The sequence below is a fragment of the Chiloscyllium plagiosum genome, chromosome 14, assembly GCF_004010195.1.
Source record: "Chiloscyllium plagiosum isolate BGI_BamShark_2017 chromosome 14, ASM401019v2, whole genome shotgun sequence".
NCBI lineage: Eukaryota > Metazoa > Chordata > Chondrichthyes > Orectolobiformes > Hemiscylliidae > Chiloscyllium > Chiloscyllium plagiosum.
Genome location: NC_057723.1, coordinates 14,568,886 through 14,591,561, shown reverse-complemented (window position 1 = coordinate 14,591,561; position 22,676 = coordinate 14,568,886). Strand labels below are relative to the sequence as shown.

Sequence of the window (22,676 nt, the reverse complement as noted above, 5' to 3'; positions counted from 1 at the left end):
TCAACAATGAAAGTAATAGGAATTAAACTGACACTGTGCGATGAAAACTAACTTTCAAAGTGAAAACTTCTTCCCCGAAGACCTCATTAGTGATAAACACATCCAACATTTGATACAAGGAATAATTTCAATTCAATTGTTTATAATTCCAAACTCAGCTAATTAGCTGGCTAATAAAAGGAAACTGAGTAAAGACCTGAATTATCTCTGAACAGAAAAGAGCATCCAAGGGCTGGCACAGGCATGATGGTTAGAATGGCCTCTTCTTGTGCTGTAAGCTTCTATGCACCAAGATAACAATAAACACAAAAGCAGTCCAAAGTACAGAGTATGATTTTAATTAGCATAAAAAAAACAACCAATTTCCATTTGCACATTAATTATACACAAGAATAACAACAGTGATAGTCATTTAGAACAAAACAAGCTGACAGATGATCCAGTAATTGTATGTATTACCCTGAGGAGACTCTAACAAACTTACATTATGAGATGCAGATCACAAATAATTCCCAGAATACACAAGCATATTCTAATCCATGAACTAACCATTTAACCTATGCTAGATATTTGTCTAACAGACTGTTGAGTAACGATGGAAGGAAAGAGGTAGGGAAGAAAGGATGCAGATGAGGAAGAGGAAAGGAATAAAACAAACCTTTCTGGGTTATACAGCAGCCTTCTTTTGATCCTCCATTAGAATTGATACATATTTAAAAAAAGACTGATAGTTTGATTTTAATAGGAATTGATACAATTATTAAGCAACTGTTAATACTTTGAATATTGTGCAAACCTGATCCAGCAATTACGTACTGTCACGGTAAACATTCGGTATTGACAGAAATAGTAATTCAATTAATGTATGATGTATACCACACAAAAGTTCGGTTTTTATTTACACACATAGATTAGTGTACAGTGAATTGTGGCTAAAATCATGACCTCTACCAATGTACTAGAATAAAAAGGTCCAAAACGTTTGCATCATGCAATTTAAAACTTCAGCAAATAGCTTCCCATAAAATCTACTACAGTGTTTTAAAAACAAAGTTTGCTCGCATCAGTGGCAGACCAATTACAAAAGATGATTGAAATGAACTATGCGGCTGTTAATAATGGCCACTTTTTAGAGTCTGTAGAATAGATCTTGAATAGTCAAAATGGATACCCATGAATTATATCAAAACCTTCAAGATTATTCTCTAAAACCTAATCTTTAACCATTAATGGGCCTCAAGAACTGATCACTAAATACATACAGGTAATGCTTTATTTCTTTGAGAATCTAATCAGGCTGCTGGAGACAGTAATTGCTGGGAGCACATTATTATATTCACTTTTGCACCCACCCAAAAAAAAAACAATTCTAACCACCTGTAAGCAACTGATTGCTGCTGGTCATAGCATTTTAACCTCTCCAAATTCTCAATAACCTTTACAAGTTGACATCTCAACAACATAATTACTGTTTCTTTAAATATAACTCTGACAATAAATTTGTCAATCAGCCCTAGTATCTCTAATTTGTTGTAAAATATTGTCTGAAATCATTCCTGTGAAATACCTTGGAACAATCTACTACTTTAAAAGGTGCAAGTTTTTAAAGTTGTTGCTGAGCTGCAACAAATTATTTGAGGAATAAAAAATAATTTGAATCAAGTACAGCCATAAACTCCTGTAATAGTACAAAGTTGAAAGTAAGTATGAAGTGGAGAAAGCCAATTTAAAGTGCATGAAACATTTATTTTCCCTTTCTTCAAATTATTTTGGACAAAAAAAATCATTTGTTTAGAAACACTAATTTTGCACTGGTTATATTAATTAGAATTTTAGTGTTAAAATTCTTCATCCTTGTGCAAATTACTTAATTTTTTTTTATAGCAGAGGTGACAGCCCAAGAATGAATCCAATCTATCTTGAAAATGTTTAGCACTTATCCATATAAAAAACAACTGATTTTGTTTAATGCATTATTTTATCTGAGCAGTCATTATCCAAGTTGAAACTAAATGCAAACCGCTTGTTCAATCTAAAATACTCATAACTATGTATGACTCATAAAAACAGCCTCTTAACAGCTAGTTGGCATTCTGACCCAAACAGATGTCAACAGCAGAAATGTGGCATAATCACATAATTCACTCCAGATTAAGACAGCTTTTAATATGCTTCATTGAATTCAATTTGTTTACGCTAAAGCCCAACACTTATAGTTTATTCCACATGATTCTCTTCTGTAACCCCTTTTTGCTGCCCCAAAGTAAAAATACTTTAGTTAAGCAAATAAAATTAAACTGTAGTACTTCATGTACTGTACATATTTTACATATATTTTCATTAACATTTATAGTATCAGCTAATATAAAAAGCACCTCTCCACACAGTATAATGCTGCTCGCCTACATAACACAGTACACCAGCCATTTTCTAGCCTCCAGAATGAAAATTACAAGTTAATGTTAGATTTGCAAAGAAGCAGGAAAACTAGACACTAGATGAATGCACTGAAATATATTTCAAGTGACCTTACATCCAACAAACTGGTGCAACCATCAGTGTAATATAGTTTGCAGGGGTTTCAGAGGTAAATTCTTCACCAGTTCCCTAACATTTTTGATCAAAAAATGCCATTAAAATCCTACACAAGATCTATTTTCTCAAAAATAAAAAATAAAGTGAACATTAATTTTGAATATGTAAAAAAGGGATGGATTCACCAGTTTACAATAAATACATTATTACTCATCAAACTGAAACAAAGCTTTGTGAAAGCTGTCTGTTTTCCATAATCTCTGTTAGCAGGAAATGGGGAAGGGGAAGAACACAAATCATCTTGGATCTGTGAGAATCAAGAAACAGATTTTGGCCTGAATTGGTGAATAGGGAAACAATATTATTACAATCTGATTTGAGGTCACCTCTGACCTAAAAAACCAACAGGTATCTGGACTTGACCACAAATGCAAAGCAAGACACAAATGACAGGAAGCTTAGGTCAGCTACCTTCTGAACCTGATCTAGTTGCACTTGCTATCAATTGTATACAAAAGTTGCACTGGATACAGAGCTTCATGGAAGGAAAAAAACCTTTTTAACACCAAAAATTAATGGGAAGCTGTCACCGAAAATTGTAACAATTTGAAAATGTAAAAAATGAATTTCCAAGTTAAATTAAAGCATACAATTAAGTAGATTATTAAAACAAAAGCCTCCCACAGCCCCACAAAAACAGAAACTTGATTACATAGACATTTACAAATTAAACTTTGGAGTACACTATCAATGACTAGCACCAGTGATTTAATTCCCTGCTCTGCTCTGAACTTTGTAACACCACAGGATCCACCTAGAAACCGAACATAATTGTCCATTAATAAAACAAAGGCATTAAGTTACATGCATTTCACTCAAAACCACCTCTGTTCCTGCCTTATGAACAAAGTTTTGTACAGACTACTACTTATTCATCTGCACTGAAGACAATAAAGTGCTTAGGGGAAAGCAAATAAAAGGTAAACAAATCCAAATCACTTTGGACACTATACAATAGAATTAAACTAAACTATCTGTGGTTACCAGCAGTAATATTGGTAAGGGGGACTGTATAAAACACCAGTTCTTCAATGGACACATAGGTCCCAGCTACAAATCCCACAAAGCCCACCACGCTGATCATAATATTCTTGGCAATCTTCCATCGGCTGATTCCCTCACAATAGTAGGTGGTAATTTCGAGAAGTGGGGGAAAGATTAATGCTAGCGTGCTGCTACTAATGGACCCAACTAATGTGATCACAATTTCCAGACGTGGAATCAAAATAGCCAAGACACCTGTAGGAACAAAACAAAGTATTGAGAAAAACAAATCAAAATGAATAATTTCATATAGAACTTCATTTATGGAAAATCTTTTAATATAATTATTTGGCTGCAAAATGCTTAAAGTTTTGTTTGTTATTTGGACAAACATTCCAGTCAGTTTGGACACAGTCTAGTACCAAGATAAATGACAAAATTCTTCTACTGGCATTTATTGAGATTGTAACCATGATTCCAGAACAACTTTGATCTTCAAACAGCAGTAATACTGAACATTTAAATAATTGCTTTAACAGGGATATAACTCCGTTAAGATGCAGGAATGTGATCACAAGTTTGGATACTGTTTCAGACTTGCCCCCTGTCCCAGAACCCGCCTCAGATTAATATCTCATCTGAAAGACGGAGGTCACAATTTTGGCCTTGACAGTAGTGGGCGGCACGGTGGCACAGTGGTTAGCACTGCTGCCTCACAGCGCCAGACACCCGGGTTCAATTCCCGCCTCAGGCGACTGACTGTGTGGAGTTTGCACATTCTCCCCATGTCTGCGTGGGTTTCCTCCGGGTGCTCCGGTTTCCTCCCACAGTCCAAAGATGTGCAGGTCAGGTGAATTGGCCATGCTAAATTGCCCGTAGTGTTAGGTAAGGGGTAAATGTAGGCGTATGGGTGGGTTGCGCTTTGGCGGGGCGGTGTGGACTTGTTGGGCCGAAGGGCCTGTTTCCACACTAAGTAATCTAATCTAAAAAAAAATCTAATCTATCTCTGTCATGACAAATACAGCAAAAACAGAAAGACATATTCCCAAATGTACCATTTTCGATTTTCCCAGGAGTTTCATGGGACTGCACAATTCACGAAGACAGCCAGACATTTAAATCCAATTTTGATATCCTTGCTTTCTGGACAAGGCATGCATGAGACAGCCTGAGTCTGTTTCAGTGAATTTATTTTTGGATTGCCAAAGTACGCCTGTGGATATAATTCCAGTACATCTTGAGAAAGGAATTATTAAAATAGACAGAAAATAACTGAAAAGTTGCAAAACAAGTTTGAATTACTGAACTGTTAGGCTATCAAGAGATTTACCAGAAACTTGAGCATCTCCATTTGGACTGTTGCTGCATATAAATTTCACAATTCTCCATTATTAACTAATGGGATTAAGGCAGTTAAGAAGCTTGGCCCCGGTGTTTAGGCATCCTAGGATTTTAAAAGTTGTTACAGAAATACCAAATGCATTCATCGTAATTGTCCAAAGATCATTGCATTCTGGTAAAGTATCAGATGACTTGAAAACTTCCACTTTGACACCCCTATTCAAGAAGGGAGGCTAAAAGTATGTCATTATATGCCAATTAGTCTAACTCCATTGTTGGAAAAATGTTGGAATCAGTTATTAAGGATGTAATAGCTGTACATTTGGAAAATCAGTCTAATCAAACAATCAGTATGGCTTCATGAAAGGGAAGGTGTGTGTCATTAATTTTTCAGGAATTAGTAAATATGGCACAGTGGTTAGCATTACTACCTCATAATGTCAGAGACCTCGGTTCAATTCCAGCTTTGGATGACGGTCTGTGTGGAATTTGCACATTCTCCCAATTTTTTCCTGCCAGGTGCTCTGGCTTCTTCACACGGCTCAAAGAGTAGCATCCAGGGATGTGCCAGCTAGCTAGATTAACCGTGAATTCAGAGTCACAGCAAAAGCGTCACGTACTCTTTGGAGGGTCAGTGTATACGCAATGGGACAAATAGCCTTTTTCTGCAGTGCAGGAATTCTGTGATTCCAACTGAACCTCCAAAAGGTGTTTGACAAGTTACTTCTTAAAGGCTAAGTCATAATATATGAACCCACAGTGTTGCATGTAGTATATTGGTATGGACAGAAAAAAGCAACTTGGGAAAAGGGGTTCTTCTTCAGGTTGGCAACCAGTGGTTTTCCACAGGGATCAGTGCTGGAACCACAACTGCTTACAATATATATTACTGACTTGGAGGAAGGAAGTGAATGTACTGTAACCAAATTTGCAGATATAAAAATAGGCAGAAAGACAGCTCAGAGAGGGACCCAATTTACAGGAAGATATTGATAGGATAATTAAGTGGGCAAAAAGCTGGCAAATGCAGTATATTGTGGGAAAATGTGAATTTGTTCATTTTAGAAGGGAGTACGAAAGAGAATTATTTAAATGGAGGAAATCTGCAAAAGCTGAAATACAAAGGGATTTAGGCATACCTCTGCATGAAACAACAAAAGCTAGCAAACAAGTGCAGCAGATAATCCGGAGGATGATGGATGTGGAAGCCTCCTTTAGGGCCTTGGATGGAGGTGAGGGTGGAGGTATGGGCGCAGGTTTTACAATTCTTGCGGTGGCAGGGGAAGGTGCCAGGATGGGAGGGTGGGTTGTGGGGGGGGGGGGGGCGTGGACCTGACCTGGTAGTCACGGAGGGAACAGTCTTTGCGGAAGGCTCTTTTTGGAGGTGGCAGAAATTTCGGCGGATGATTTGGTTTTTGCGAAGGTTGATAGGGTGGAAGGTGAGCACCAGGGGCGTTCCGTCCTTGTTACGGTTGGAGGGGTGGGGTCTGAGGGCGGAGGTGTGGGATATGGACGAAATGCATTGGAGGGCAACTTTAACCACGTGGGAGGGGATATTGTGGTCTCTAAAGAAGGAGGCCATCTGGTGTGTTCCGTGGTGGAACTGGTCCTCCTGGGAGCAGATACAGCGGAGGCGGAGGAATTGGGAATACGGGGATGGCATTTTTGCAAGAGGTAGGGTGGAAAGAGGTGTAATCCAGGTAGCTGTGGGAGTCGGTGGGTTTGTAAAAAACGTCGGTGTCAAGTCGGTCGTCATTAATGGAGATGGAGAGGTCCAGGAAGGGGAGGGTGGTGTCAGAGATGGTCCAGGTAAATTTAAGGTCAGGGTGGAATGTGTTGGTGAAGTTGATGAATTGCTCAACCTCCTCGCGGGAGCATGAGGTGGCGCCAATGCAGTCATCAATGTCGCGGAGGAAGAGATGGGGAGTGGTGCTGGTGTAATTACGGAAGATCGACTGTTCTACGTAGCCAACAAAGAGACAGGAATAGCTGTGGCCCATACGTGTGCCCATGACTACCCCTTTGGTCTGGAGGAAGTGGGAGGATTCGGAGGAGAAATTGTTAAGGGTGAGGATCAGTTCGGCCAAACGAATGAGTGTGTCGGTGGAAGGGTACTGTTGGGGACGTCGGGAAAGTAAAAAACGGAGGGTTTGGAGGCCCTGGTCATGGCGGATGGAGGTGTAGAGGGATTGGATATCCATGGTGAAGATGAGGCATTGGGGGCTGGGGAAACGGAAGTCGTGGAGGAGGTGGAGGGCGTGGGTGGTGTCTCGAACGTATGTGGGGAGTTCCAGGACTAGGGGGAATAGGACAGTGTTGAGGTAGGTAGAGATGAGTTCAGTGGGGCAGGAGCACGTTGAGACAATGGGTCGGCCAGGGTGGTCAGGCTTGTGGATCTTGGGAAAGAGGTAGAACCGGGCAGTGCGGGGTTCCCAGACTATGAGGTTGGAAGCTGTGGGTGGGAGATCTCCTGAGGTGATGAGGTTCTGTATGGTCTGGGAGATGATGGTTTGGTGATGGGGGGGTGGGGTCATAGTCGAGGGGGCGGTAGGAAGAGGTGTCCTCGAGTTGGCATTTGGCTTCAGCGGTGTAGAGGTCAGTGCACCAGACTACCACTGCGTTTAGAAGAATGAGAGGTGACCTCATTGAAAAATATAGGATTCTTAAGCAGCTTGACAGAGACAATACTACGAGATGTCTTCTTTCATGGAAGAGTCTAGAACTAACAGGCACAGCCTCAGAATAAAGGGTCTCCACTGCAAGTCTGAAATGAGGAATTTCTTCTCTGGGAGAGCTTGAGTCTTTTCATTTACTTGCTGTAAGGAGCTATAAAGGAAGAGTCCTTGTGTATATTTAAGGCTGCGATAGACAGATCCTTAAGACACAGGGGATTTGAGGAATACGGGAAAAGGCAGGAAAGTGGACATGAGGAATACTGAATCAGCCATGATTCTCATGAATAGTGGAGCAGACCTACTCTTGTTCCTATGTCTTAGGATTTTTTTTTTTAAACAGTGCGGCATTTTCTATTTCATCACGTGTTTTGGACTCTGAGGAGTGACTAAATTTTGATCCTTCTTGCACTTGAAGGAAGTGTGTTTTTACAAGATTTTACAGAAATGAAGGAATTCAAATGTAGCAAATGTATTTTTAAAATGAATGTTATTGCTTTGCTCAATGGAATGAAGTCTGCAAAACTCTATTTAACAATTTTATTTTCAAGTACATGGACACTGAAATTTGACAATAGGTGAATGGGCAAAGGAGGTTTGTTAAATGGATAAGATAGGGTGAAAATGTTAACCAAGGATCTATAAAAGGTCAGGATGGTGAGTACAGGTGCAAAGAATGGCACAGAGGGTAAAGAGAGCCCCGGGATTGGTAGGTGCAGCATGGGTCATCAGCATCTTGGGGATGGTAGAGGGGATATATCAAGCCATAAGAGATAGACAGAGAGGCATAGCATGGCATTGAGGGTATGGGGTGCATGCATGAGGCATGAGGAATGTGTCAGGGAGAGGGATTGGGAAAGCTGTAGCCTGCAGTACAATGCCAACATGTAGAAGTGTTTTGTCCAGCTTGTGCCTACAACCAGCAGCCTACACTCCTGCCATGGGGTTGGCCTGGTTGACAGTTAGGATGACATATCTAATTAGACTCTTAGCTTTTCAAAAAAAATCTTTGACTATCATTGGCTAGCCCTGTATTGGGTGCATGCATGAGGCATGAGGAGTGTGTCAGGGAGAGGGATTGGGAAAGCTGTAGCCTGCAGTACAATGCCAACATGTAGAAGCAAGTGTTTTGTCCAGCTTGTGCCTACAACCAGCAGCCTCCACTCCTGCCATGGGGTTGGCCTGGTTGACAGTTAGGATGACATATCTAATTAGACTCTTAGCTTTTCAAAAAAAATCTTTGACTATCATTGGCTAGCCCTGTATTTATTGCCTATCTCTAATTAAGAGTCAACCACATTGCTACAGGCCTGGAGTCACATGTAGGCCAGACCAGGTTTCCTTCCCTTAGGACATTAGTGAACTCGATGGGATTTCCCCACCAACCAACAACGGTGATTATTACTCTTAATTCAAATCCCACCATCTGCCATGACAGGATGCCAACTCGGGTTCCCAGAACATTACTTGGGTCTCAGGATTAATAGCCTCGCAATATTACTACTAGGCTAAGGCATCCCCGGTCAGTCAGTTGGTTGGCTATCAGTATGGTCCAGACTGGAGCCCACAGTGTAGAGTTTGATTCCCATTGCAACTGGGTGAATATGAGAGAGATTGAGAACATTTAGATTGATTCTGGCCTACTGAATGCTAACAGATAAGAACTAAATTACTAATTGGGTAGAAGAATTACAAATAAAAATGAGCATCTAAGCTCAGAAGGTAATAGGGAAGGTCCTTATTGCAAAAGGATAGGGAAATATAAAAGTTGGAAGGTTTTACTAAAATTATCTAAGGCACTAGCCCTTGTGAACACTGAACAATTTTACACCTCTTATCTAAAGGTATTTGAAGCAGTCCAGAGCAGGTTCATCAGTTGATACCAAATACAGAGGAACTGGCAGGTGAGGGGAGGTGAAGTACTCATTGGAATATAAAACAATGAGAGGTAAACTTATTGAAACATACAAGATTCTTAGATGACTTGATAGGGTTCATGTGGAAAGTTTGTTTCCTCTTGTGAAAAAGTCAGACTAAGGGATCACATATTTAAGAGAGAGAGGAGGAGAAATGTCTTCTCTAGATGGTTGCGAATCTGTGGAATTCTTTACCACAGGGCAATAAAGGCTGTGTTATTAAGTAGATCCAAGGCTGAGATAAAACAGATTTTTAAGCAGTGAGGAAATCAGAGATTACAAGGAAAAGGCAGGTAAATAGAGTTGAGGATTATTAGATTGGTCATGATCTCACTGAATGAAGAATCAATGAGTTGAATGGCCTACTTCTGCTCTTATGCCTTATAGGTAAACACATAAGAGAGCTATGCCATTACTATCACTGTGGTCCAGTTGGTGGCAGTGTCAGGAGGCAGCAAGTTACAGATTCAGTTTAATTGCACTTAAAAGATCCCATGAGACTATTCAATGAATTGAGGATTTTTTTCTGGTTTTACAGCCACCGTTTATTCAAAATCAGTTAAAGATTATCTAGTAAGTATTGCATTGCAGTCTGTGGGAGCTTGCAATGTGCAGAGGAGGGTGGATACGGGTTTAGGCAGAGGATGGTGGGGTGCAAGGTGAGGACCAGGTGAGGGCTCACCTTCCACCCCATCAACCTCCACATAAACCCTATCCACCCTCATCTCCGACCTATCACTTTTATCCCTTCCTCCATCTGGCTATTGCACTCTCAACTACCTTCTCCCCAGCCCCATCCCTCTCATTTATCTCTCCACCCCAGAGGCTTCCAGCCTCATTCCTGATAAAGGGCTCCTACCGGAAACGTGGATTTTCCTGCTCCTCGGATGCTGCCTGACCCGTTGCGCTTTTCCAGCACCACTCTAACTCGGAGTCATTAATTATGCCACAAAAATACTACAGTGGTAGGTGAAGTGATTTGGGAAATCATGCAGACATGAAAGGCACTACGTATATGCAGGTGTTGTTTTTTTCATGATAAACTTTTTTTCTCATAAGCTGTATTACTTGATGTAACTGATAAAGGAGAAATTTAATTCTTCAGTCCTCTAGAATTATTTTATAGCATTATCTGATTATGTGATGAGGTAGTCAGGGCAAGTGAAATGTGGCTTCTGGATTCTGAAGACGTCTGACTAAACTTTTTGCCTGGGGCAGAACTACACTATTGTCTTCTATACCTATTCATACTCAGTGTAGCTACAAGTACTGCTAAGGATATATTAATTATTGCTTGTATAAGATTAGGAAGCTGTGAAAACTGACCTCAACAAGAAAGTGAAAGAATATAAAAACAAACTATAACAGAAGTCTCGTTATCTGGAACTGAAACTTATGTATTCTGTGTACAGAATCACAGTTCTGCATTGCATTCAAAAGAATCTTGGATTAGATCAAAGATTAAATGGCTTATTAATGTATTTTAAACCATCTAATAAATTGCTGATGAAGTGCATAACTTAAATGTTGACACTTCAAAAAAGCGGTCTGACCCCAGTATTGATAGCAACTTCCTCTTATTTGCTAAGTGATAACATATGAATTGGCTGGGATTAAAAATTAAATCATACTACTCTATCAACATGCATGAATTCTGGTCTTATCTCACTACTTTGTGAAACACTAGTCAGATATGATTTACATTCAGTTCTGAAGTTGGGTTACTGGACTTAAAAAAAAGTTAACTCCGCTTTCTCTACGCAGATGTCGCCAGACCCGCTGAGTTTCTCTCAATTTGTGCTTTTGTTTCAGATTGACATACTTAATACTCCCAGTATCAATATTCCTTCTCAGCTGCCTTAGTAACCATGGAGTATTCACATCAATTGTATACAATTCTTCTCTTATATAATGCATGTATGGCAGCAATTTTAAAAAAAGTAAAATGTTGAAATATAGAGACTACTCAATTCACAGCTGAGCATTTGTTAATTTTGTAATATATACTGTATATTTCAGATGTGAATTAGTGACACTTAAGTATAGTTGTACAGAGCTTTAAACTATAGAGGTGGTATACTTGGTATCATTAAAAGCATTCTCACATTTAATAAAAAACATACCTTCACAGTCCTGAAATGGTCTCTGCTGATAAAAAAAAATACTTTGGGAATTGCAGTAACCATATTTCACTACCCTGAAACACAAGTGTAATTGCTAGCCTGATTAAAAACTGAGGTAAAAACAATGACTGCAGATGCTGGAAACCAGATTCTGGATTAGTGATGCTGGAAGAGCACAGCAGTTCAGGCTGAATTCATTTCAAAGTCAGTAAATGTCTTCATTGAACCATTGTGATGTAAAGTTTGATTTGCATATATTTTAATTTTTTTTAGTTTGGACTTTTGAATTTGAACTAATGGTGTAAAAGTTTTCGGTGTCTACTGATTAATTTGTTAGCATTCCTGTCACAATGTAATGTATTTTAAAAACTATCCAAGTATGTGCTTTGGAAGAAATTGGGAACGTGTTTACATTGGGAGAGTTTAAGAATGAACAAAATAGAATGCACTGCATTAAGCTTTCAGTTAGAAGATTCTGGAATATTTGAGAGTGCTCAGGGGAAATACCCATACCTTTGAAAACAACTTTTTGGTTGCATTTGGACAGTTCTACAAAGTTCTTAGCTGAAGCTGGTCCTATATAGTAGTTGCTCCTGGGAAAGGGAGAAGTTAGTTTAGAATTGCTAGAAGTAGATTACCTTGGTGTAACAGTTTAGTTTAAAAGTTCCAGATCAATAGTGTTGAAAATCCTGGAAGTGTTGTGTGAAACAATCACACAAAATGCTGGAGAAATTCAGCAATTCTGGGAATATATGTGAAGAGAGAAGTAGATTGATATTTCAAGTCCAGTATATCACTTCCAGACCTATTGAGTTGCTCTCCAGCATTTTCTGCGTTTGTTTCAGATTTCCAGCATCTGCAGTATTTTGCTTTTATTTGAGAGTTATTTGAAGCAGTAACAAGCTCGGTTCAGTTTTAAGACAAATCAAGGAAGAAACCACCAGATTTTCATGGCCAGGAAATGAAGCCACAGTTATGTCAATCTGTACATGGGATCGAGATGAACATTCGCTCCAGTATTTCAGTACTATAAATGTGATGCTGTTGGTTCCTTGAAGTTCAATTTTTTTTATTTATCTTCCCAAACAGGAGATGACTTCCAATGTAATAAAACCAGTTGGTATGTAATTAAATTAAAAGCACACTATCTTTCTGTAAAGTACTGGAGTCTAGAGGCTGGATTGGTTTAGACTACATACACAGGAGTTTAGATGAATGAGAGGTTTGTTCAGAAACCTATAAAATTCTAAAATGACTAGAAAGGGTAAGTGCAGGAAGGATGACTGAGGAGGCTAGGACTAGGGGTCACACGAAGAATATGTGGTAGGCTACTTAGGATTGAAATGAGGAGAAATGTCTTAACACAGTGATGAGTCTGGAATTCTCTGCCACAGAAAGTGGTGGAGGCCAAATCACAATGCTTTCAAGGAGGAGTTAGATATAGTCCTTAGGGCTTAAGGGATCAAAGGGCATGGGGAGAAAGTGGGAATTGGGTACATAGTTGGATGATTAACCAATATAATGGAGGAACAGGTTCAAAAGGGCTAAATGGCCTACTCCTGTTTTCTTTATTCAAATTCATTCTCCTTTAGGCTTGCAGATGCTAGACAATGTTGAATGAAAGTCAAATTTTGACATTTTGACACCCATAATATGGTGGTTCTGACTGAGTTCTGAGAAATGAAACAAATGCAATTTTAAGTAAACGAAAAATTTTAACCTTCAGCACTAGGAAAAAATGCATCTTTGGCATCTATATTCTTCCCCAATTGAGCCTTTTTATTGTACCTCCATTATAATATAGCAAATTACCCTTCATTTTGATTTTACTGTGTAAAACATAGGCTTCCAGCAAATAAGTTGGAATTCAAACACATCTAGTAACTTCCAAACTAGTCAGGACATCAAGTAAATACTTATGTGGTCAGCAAATCTCATAAATGAAGATGTTTCATTTAGTGAGTGAGTAAGTATCGCAGGCAACACAAAAACAGATCAATGAGAAGAAATCTTGGAGCTACAAAAAAGGGAAAGTGGGTGGTCAGGAGCAAGTTAGCCCACAAGACAAAGTGGGGATATGGTCAATAATTATAGGCAAATGGCAAACATATTGTAATTATTTTGCCTCAATATTTACAGCAGAAAATGAGGTTAGCCTTCCAAAACTCCTAAACAAATTAATTGTAGATTAGGGCCAGTCCTGAATAAAATTAACATAAGAAAATTTATTGCATTAAAAAAAAGTGACAAATTCCCAGGGCCTGACAGTGCGTCATTTCCACCTGAGGATGCTCAAGAAAGCAGAGGACCACATTGAAAAGTTATTGTTAGTGCCTCTACAAAGCTCCCTAGATACAGGAGTCATTCCTTGGATTGGAAAAATTGCCCATATCACTCTGCTTTTTAAGAAGGGTGAAAGGGGAAAACTAGGTAATTGCAGACCTACTGAACTAACATCTGTGGTGGGGAGATTATTAGAGTTTATAGTCAAGGAGGGGGCAAGTGAGCACCATAAATTTTCAGTTTATCAGGGAGAGCTAGCATGGATTCATGACAAATAGGTCAAGCCTGACAAACCTCTACAAATGTTTTGAAGAGGTAACTAAGATTGTGGACAGGAGTATGCCAATAAATATTATTTACATGGACTTCCAGAAGGCATTTAATAAGGTTTGCATAACAGACTGCTAACTAAGGTAGAAGCCCAACAGAACAGAGGGCATATTATTGATATTGTTGGAAAATTGGTTTCAATGTAAGCAAGTGTGAAGTTATCGATTTTGGACCAAATTGAGGATAGGTCCAGATACTTTCCAGATGGTATTAAGTTAAATTCAGTGAATGTTCAAAATTAACAAACAGGTGCAGAAAATAAATCAAGCAAGCTAATGGAATGCTGGCCTTTATATTTTGAGGACTGGAGTCGAAGGATACAGGCATTATGCTGCAGTTAACAAAACCTTGCTTAGGTCACTTGCAGTAGATTAGATTACTTAGTGTGGAAACAGACCTTTCGGCCCAACAAGTCCACACCGACCCTCTGAAGAGCAACCCACCCAGACCCATTCCCCTACATTTGCCCCCTCACCTAACACTACAGGCAATTTAGCATGGCCAATTCACCTGACCTGCACATTTTTGGACTGTGGGAGGAAACCGGAGCACCCAGAGGAACCCACACAGACATGGGGAGAATGTGCAAACTCCACAGACAGTGTGGAGGCGGGAATTGAACCCAGGTCTCTGGCACTGAGGGGCAGCAGTGCTAACCACTGAGCCACCGTGCCGCCCACTTTTTTTTTCTTTTTAATTTCTATAGTCACGGTTGGAAGTCAATGTTGTCATAACACTGAAGTAGCTTGCAAGAATTTTAATGTTTACAGACCAAACATCTTATGGAAGTAGTTGCATTTAGATTAGATTACTTACAGTATGGAAACAGGGCCTTCAGCCCAACAAGTGCACAGCAGATCTGGGCATCACATCTTGGCTTTGGAGGGAGTACAACACAAGTTTACAAGAATGATATCTGGACTTCAGGGGTAAAATTATGAGGAGAGATTACACAAATTAGATCTATTTTTTCTAGAATTTAGAAGGTTAAAGAGTGATCAGATCAAAGTCATCAAGATATTAACAGCAAAAGACCACGCAGATAGAGAAACTATTTTCATTGTAGAAGTAGAGGATATTGTCTGAGAATTAGGGCCCGATCATGAAGGAGAGATGTTAGGAGGCATTTCTACACACAAAGGGTGATAAATGTTTGGTACTCTGTTCCATAAATGGCAGCGGATGCCGGATCAGGTTTTTTTGGTTAAGTACTGAGGAACATGGGCTGAAGGAAGGTAAATGGAATTAGATCACAAATCAGTCATGATCTCATTGAATGGTAGTACAGGCAAGAGGGGCTGAATGGTCTTCCCCTATTCCTATATGCTGAATAAATTTTTAAAAATTGTGTGGCATGAGACATTAATAACTTTTCATATCAATAAAAAACCCACATTCTAAATACCCACCCAAACAGAACATGTTTTCATAAACAAACTGGTTTCAAGACAATTTTTATTTCTCCATCCCAATCCAAAAATAGCTTAGGTTCCAAATTTGTACAGAATTACCAGGAAAATTCTGGTATGGGGACTCACCTTAATTTCATGCATTCAAATTAATATTACCCGGACTAATGATATAAAATCCTCTTTTTGTATCCATTTTGTACTTTGCAACATTTAGGAAACAAACAATGGGTCACTAAATAGTTGTTACATTCAATTCTGCATGCAATTAGAAGAGCATTTGTTGACACGTTTTCAATAGGTCACTCGGTTCAGTTCAAGTGTTATTGAACAGCCAACTTTCGGCAATTGGACAGGTGCAGAGGATGTGGTTACCAATGTTAAGCTGCTCATTCAGTCAGATACTGAAGTGCTGAGAGAAGACACTCCACATTGAAAGGTTGCTGCGGCAGCAGGTTGCAAGCAGTTAGGATTCAGATGATGTCCAGCAAGCTAGGAGATGTCGCAAAGTTTTAGAAAAGTACTGGGAGCTGCATTGCAAGTACTGGAACCAGAAAAGGAGCCATTTACCATTAATATGCTGAGAGGTGGAGGAGGAAAAAACCCTTAAGCACTACTTGCTTTGACCACCTGAGCAAGATTAGAGCTCAGAGAAACACTGGCATTATGCCAAACTGTTGACGCCAATTGTCTGTGAAAAGTTTAAATTATGCCACCCAAGTGTAGGTGCTGGAAGGTGGTTTCCAAAACTCATAGGACTGCAGTCCAAACAGGGAGAGTGAACTACAAAAACACAAGCAGTCATCGAGACAGTTCATGCCAAAGTAGATTGAGGGATATTTAAAACTGGTTTTCAACAATGAAGAAATTGAAGTACTTAACAGTTTTAATGAGATTTAGTGAAGTCATATCATTAATGTTAAGAAATCAGAGGGATCTACCTTGACTGCACTTGCTAGTTGATGTACTCTGTGGGATATTAGACCAGTGTCTGTTACCCATAGTAACACCACGTTAATTTTGGATGCTAGAATAAAAGTTGCTGACATATTCTACATTATAATACTGTTCTGTGTAAAGTTAAGTGTGGTTTGTTGAAAACCATGAAATCTTGTAGCTTATTTTCATGTTAAGTACGTAGGATCTCAGTTTCTCAACCATACAAATGTTATTGGTATCTGGAAAGATCAGAACAAATTCAGTGGCCTGGTCTGCTTTAATATTAATTGATATGGCAAATGGATTTATGATGTAAAGCCACTTTTATTTAATCTGTCATTATACAACACTAAATTAAAAACGATCAAAGATCTTAAACTTTGTTTCTTCCTCTTTTTAAAATCTATTACAGCTCGAACACTTCCCAGTTTTGTTGAAACTTCATGGACCTGAAGCATGAACTCTTAAGCCACTGATGACAAACTGAAAATTTCCATTATTGATTTTTCATTTCAGGTTTTCAGCATTTAGTCTTCTCTTTTTCTATCTAATTAAAGACAGCATCGGATTGAAGGAATGTTGCCAAAAAGTACAATTGGCCTTTAGAATTCAAAGAGTAACCTAATTATGGTTCACTAATGTCTGTTAGGGAAGGAAACTGCCATCCTCACCTGGTCTGGCTTACGTGTGACCCCACACCCACAGCAATGTGGTGACTCTTAAGTGCCCTATTGGCAGTTAGGAAAGGGCGATAAATGTAGGGAGGGAGGAAAGGAAAGGAAAGGAAAGAAAGAAACAGACAATAAAGAGAGAATGAGATACAGGTTGTAAAAGTTTCTACAGTTATTAATAAGGAATGTATTGGTAGGATTAAACTTTGGATCTTAAGAGGTTAGAAAGGAGAAATTATAATGCAGAGTTCTATTCTATGCTCACAATAGAAAACAATTCCAGAAATACTGTTGAATCAAGATGGCATAGTAGTAATATCACTGGACTATTAATCCAGAGGCCCAGACCAATGACCTGGGATACAGTTTCAAATCCACAATGCAACTGTTTGAATTTTAATTCAATTAATATTAATTGAAAGCTAGCCTGAGTAATAGTGACCATTGTCATAAAACCTACCTGCTTCGCTAATGTCTTTCATGGAAGGAAATCTGCCATCCTGGTCTGATCCAAATACAACTCCAGACCCTAAAAATGTGGTAAACTCAACTGCCCTGTGACGACTTAGCAAGCCGCTTAAAGGGTAATTTCAGCAACACCCCCATCTTGTAAATTAATAAATTTTAAAAAGCCTTGTGATCAATTTCAGTTCTAAATAGCCATCTTTCTCAGTAAGTTGGTCATATAAACCAACATATATTCCATACATTTATTTCATTACAAGTCCAAAGTTAGGGGAAGCCAATAGTTTGCTTCTGGCTCAGTTTCAAGTTTAAAGTTCTACACAATTCCAAAGTAACACAAAGCTTTTTCCTCTTGATCTGTTTTCCAAATTTCTTACCAAAGTTCAAGCTCAAATATCCTGCACATTCACTTAACCTGCTTCAGAGCATTAATAACCTTTTATGACGAATGCCCAAAAGCATAGCTATATTTTTAAAAAGTGGCTTAGTGATTTATAGGATTTGTGGATTGGGACTTTTACCTTTTCTGGCTCACATTGATCTGCACTCTGGTGTAAGGGTTTTAAATGAGATCTTAATTTGTGTCAGTACAGGACAAGGAGGCGAAAATAAGCTAATACAAAACACAAATGTATGAACCAAATATTACAGCCATCACTACGGAGTGAAGTCAAACATAAAATGAAAACCCACAATGACTAAATGCCCCGTTAAACACAAAGGAGTGCAGTTAAATTAAGGAACTCAACTCCAATAATCCTGAGATTACATGCTGACAAGAACAATTAATAATGCACGACAATACATATGTACCAGCAAAACCATGAACAAATAGGCATGAGGCACTTTATTAATGTAACAAATATAATTTCAGAGCATTCCTTATGCACCTGTGAAATTTAAAATATGGCTTATTATATATAAGCAGATCTTCATCAGTGCAAAATGTGGAACAACTGTCACAAGATTACATCTATAACTACTAGATAAGATGTTATACCTCAAAGGAATTTTCTACATGGGTCAGTTTTCCTTACCTCCAATGTAAGTATCCCATCTTAACAGCCTCATGGTAACTCAGACACTTTGTATACAATCTTCAATGCTTCTTTTCCTATTAGTTTGGAATGATTTGCTGCCTGACCTAGATGTTAAACTAAAACGCAAAACTTTTGCAGGTGTTCCACACATGATGCAAATCAGTAAATTATAAGTACCACTATGCAAATAATTATATCACTTTTCTTTTAAAAAAAACATTAGGCGTGGGCATTGCTAATTAGGCCAGCATTTATTTCCCAACCCTAAGAGCCAACCACATTGCTGTGGAATGTTGAGTCACATTCAGGCCAGACCATGCAAAGATAGCAAATTTCACTCTCTACAGGACATTAGTGAACCAGATGGGGTTTTCAATTATCAATAGTCGTTACATAGTCTATATTAGGCTAGCTTTTAATGGCAGATTTTTATTGGAATCAAATCTCACCATCTGCCATGATGAGATTCCAACACATTCCCAGAACATTAGTCTGGGCCTCTGACATTACCATTACATCATGCAGCAACTCAATGATGGAGTTCCTCTCCATTTATATTTCAGCTGCTGATAGAATTAGGACCTGGATGGTTTTAAAAACAAACTTTGAACAACTATTTAAATTTTATATAACCTAGAATTTTAATTTGAAGTGCACTGCCATTAATGTATGAGACTAATATTTCACTGTCTTGGTGTCAAAAATAGCAATAAGCTGAAGAATTAATGAGCAATTAAAATCATACTATGAAAATAGGACCCCAATCTCAGAAAAGGACTTCAAGTCAGTCCATTAGTCTTAAGACATCAAGAGACTAGGTACTTCAAACTGTTCAAAGCTAATCTTATAGCATTAGGTGCCAGATGCTAATAAATTCATTCACTACTTCTAATCAGAATTTTCAACAGGTGTCTGGTAAATGGATTGGGTACGAAGTGCTTGGTGTAAGGGGGCCATGTACATGAATTGCTTAAGATGGTCAAGTTCAGAAGATTTATAAATAAAGAGCACCAAAACAATTTTGACACCTAAAACTGTTTGGAGTAAGGAACATTTTAATTTGCAGTTGTAATAAATGTACCAAACTAGTGGTAAAAAATAACAGTTTTATGCAACTGAGTAAATTGACAAATGAAATTTAATGAATTACAGACAGACAATGGTGAGACAATGTGCTGGATCTGTGAAATGTAGGATTTTTCTGGACACAAAAGTGATTGAGGGCAAATACGTCTGCAGCAAATGTCTGAAGCCAACGGAACTCCAACACACAGTTTCTGAATTGGAGGCTGACTTGAAGACTTGGTAACGCATCAGAGAAGGGGAGAGATATCTGAGCATTGTTCCAGAAGGCAGTCACATATCCCTTAGGGTAAACCGGTCTAATTCCATCTGGATTAACAAAGCATGAGTCCATAAAGAGGCTCTTCAGCTCATTACGTCTGTGCTGTTCAAACATCTATTTATTCTAATCTCATTTTCTAGCATCTTGGCTGTAGCCTATGACATTTGAAATGCTGCCTAATTTTTAAAAAAAATTTCTGTGCATTCCCACTTCTACCGCTCTTTTAGGCAGCAAGTACCAGTTGTCATCACCTTCTGCTTGAAGGAAAAGGTTTTCCCAAATCCTGAAAATCTCCTGTGCCATACCTTAAAACAGTGCTCCTTTGATTTTGAACTTCTATAAACAGCATAAGTTTTTCCTGATCTATACTCCTTATAAATTTGTTCACCTCAAACAGGCTTTCCCCCTCAACCTGCTCTAAGGAAAGCAACCTTAGCCTATCTAGGCTCTCTTCATGAATTAATTTCTCCAGCCCAGAAAATCAAAACTGCAAACAGTACTCTAGCTGTGGTCTAAATAACATTATATTTGGCTTTATTATAACCACCTTGTTTACTGTACACAATGCCTTCACTAATACAGGCAAGTAGCCTTCATAACCATCTTATCTACCTGACATACTGCCTTCAAGGGTCTATGAATTTGAACATCAAGTACCCTCTGGTCCTCTGTACTTCCTCAGGTCATTCTATTCAATGTGCAATCCCTTGCCTACATACAAACTGGGAAAGCTAGATGGACAATAATAGTCTGGATGAGGAGTTCAAAATTATTTCAACATTCCCACTGAACCGTGCAGTCTCTGGGAAACTCAGTGCATATTGATCAGTGTGCTGATGCATGACAAGTCTGCTTTCAGTGCAGATTCATGGAGGCATTTTTGAGCCAGGTACAGACCCAGTGGCTGCATCAAAAAGGTGGGGTCTAAGTAGACAAGTAGTGATAAAGTAGAGTTTAGACCAGTCTGGTACCCGGCAGCTGCACTGGCAAGGTCCAGCAAGGACTCAGTGGCAAAGGCAGTGGAGGTGAGATTGCACTGAAGGATGGCAACAGCGCAAAGGGACTTGTGCCTGGCCACCAAGTCCGTGACAGAGCATTTAAGAAGTACTGCCAAGTTGGACATTTATTAAAATTCCTTCATGTTTCTGCCTTTATACTTTATGTTTTGGTTTATTTGTGTTTAAAGATGGCGCCAGAATGTGGAAATACTACACAATACTTTTCATTATTTTGTAACAAGATACTAAAATCAAATGAAAGCAAGCTTCAGGAAGAACCTGCCAGACATGGAGATCAGAGAACCAGATACTGGACAAGAGGTTAGTGGGTAAATTGCTTTGAAGATATTGTTATAAAAACATTCTATAAACAGAGCAGTGATGTCATATTGCAATTGTACAAAACACTAGTGCAGCCACACTTAGAATATCGTGTACAGTTCTGGTCGCCCCATTACAGGATGTGGAAGCATTGGAAAAGGTGCAGAGGAGATTTACCAGGATGTTGCCTGGTCTGGAGCAAAGGTCTTTTGAGGAAAGGCTGAGTGACTTGGATCTATTATCGTTGGAGAGAAGGAAGCTAAGAGGGGATTTAATAGAGACATACAAGATGACCAGAGGATTAGATAGGGTAGACAGTGAGAGTCTTTTTCCTAGAATGATGACATCAGCTTGTACGAGGGGGCATAGCTGCAAATTAAGAGGTGACAGATTTAAGACAGATGTCAGAGGCAGGTTCTTTACTCAGAGTGGAAAGGTCGTGGAATGCCCTGCCTGCCAATGTAGTTAACTCCGTCACATTAGGGGCATTTAAACAGTCCTTGGATAAGCAGATGAATTACAGCGGGATAGTGTAGAGGGATGGGCTTTGATTAGTTCACAGGTCAGCGCAACATCAAGGCCTCAAGGGCCTGTTCTGCGCTGTATTATTCTATGTAATGAACAAATGACCTGAGAATAAAGGCATCTGTCGGTATAATTGAGGATATTATTCAATTTTACATCCAGATTGAAAAAGATGAAGTGTGGATGCAAGACTAGTATTCGAGACTTGAATAAAGACAACTACATGAGCTGAAGTGAACTTGGACACTAAACTCAACATATAAATTGATGACAGACATTTAACATAGAACACAGAAAAATACAGGTAGTACAGGCCCTCTGGCCCTCGATGTTGCGCCGATCCAAGCCCACCTAACCTACACTTGCCCACTATCCTCCATATACCTATCCAATGCCCGTTTAAATGCCCATAAAGAGGGAGAGTCCACCGCTGCTACTGGCAGGGCATTCCATGAACTCACGACTCGCTGAGTAAAGAATCTACCTCTAACATCTGTCCTATACCTACCACCCCTTAATTTAAAGCTATGCCCCCTCGTAATAGCTGACTCCATACGTGGAAAAAGGTTCTCATGGACAACCCTATCTAAACCCCTAATCATCTTGTACACCTCTACCAAGTCACCCCCAAACCCTCTTTTCTCCAATGAAAACAGCCCCAACTGCCTCAGCCTTTCTTCATACGATCTTCCTACCATACCAGACAACATCCTGGTAAA

The 22,676-nt window shown here is 39.1% G+C and overlaps 1 protein-coding gene across 7 annotated transcripts in view; it reads right to left on the bottom strand.

Moving 5' to 3' along the window:
* Positions 1–322: 322 nt before the first annotated feature.
* Positions 323–22,676, bottom strand: part of slc36a1 (solute carrier family 36 member 1) — a 78,685-nt gene continuing 56,331 nt past the window's right edge. For 6 of the 7 annotated variants that reach the window (XM_043703226.1, XM_043703224.1, XM_043703229.1 and 3 more), the window contains exon 11: positions 323–3,834. In XM_043703226.1, the coding sequence (XP_043559161.1) occupies positions 3,566–3,834 (269 nt within the window). In that variant the 3' untranslated portion in view covers positions 323–3,565. Of the gene's footprint in view, positions 3,835–19,699; positions 20,161–22,676 lie in introns of those variants that run through there. The other variant, XM_043703231.1, reaches the window with a different exon arrangement.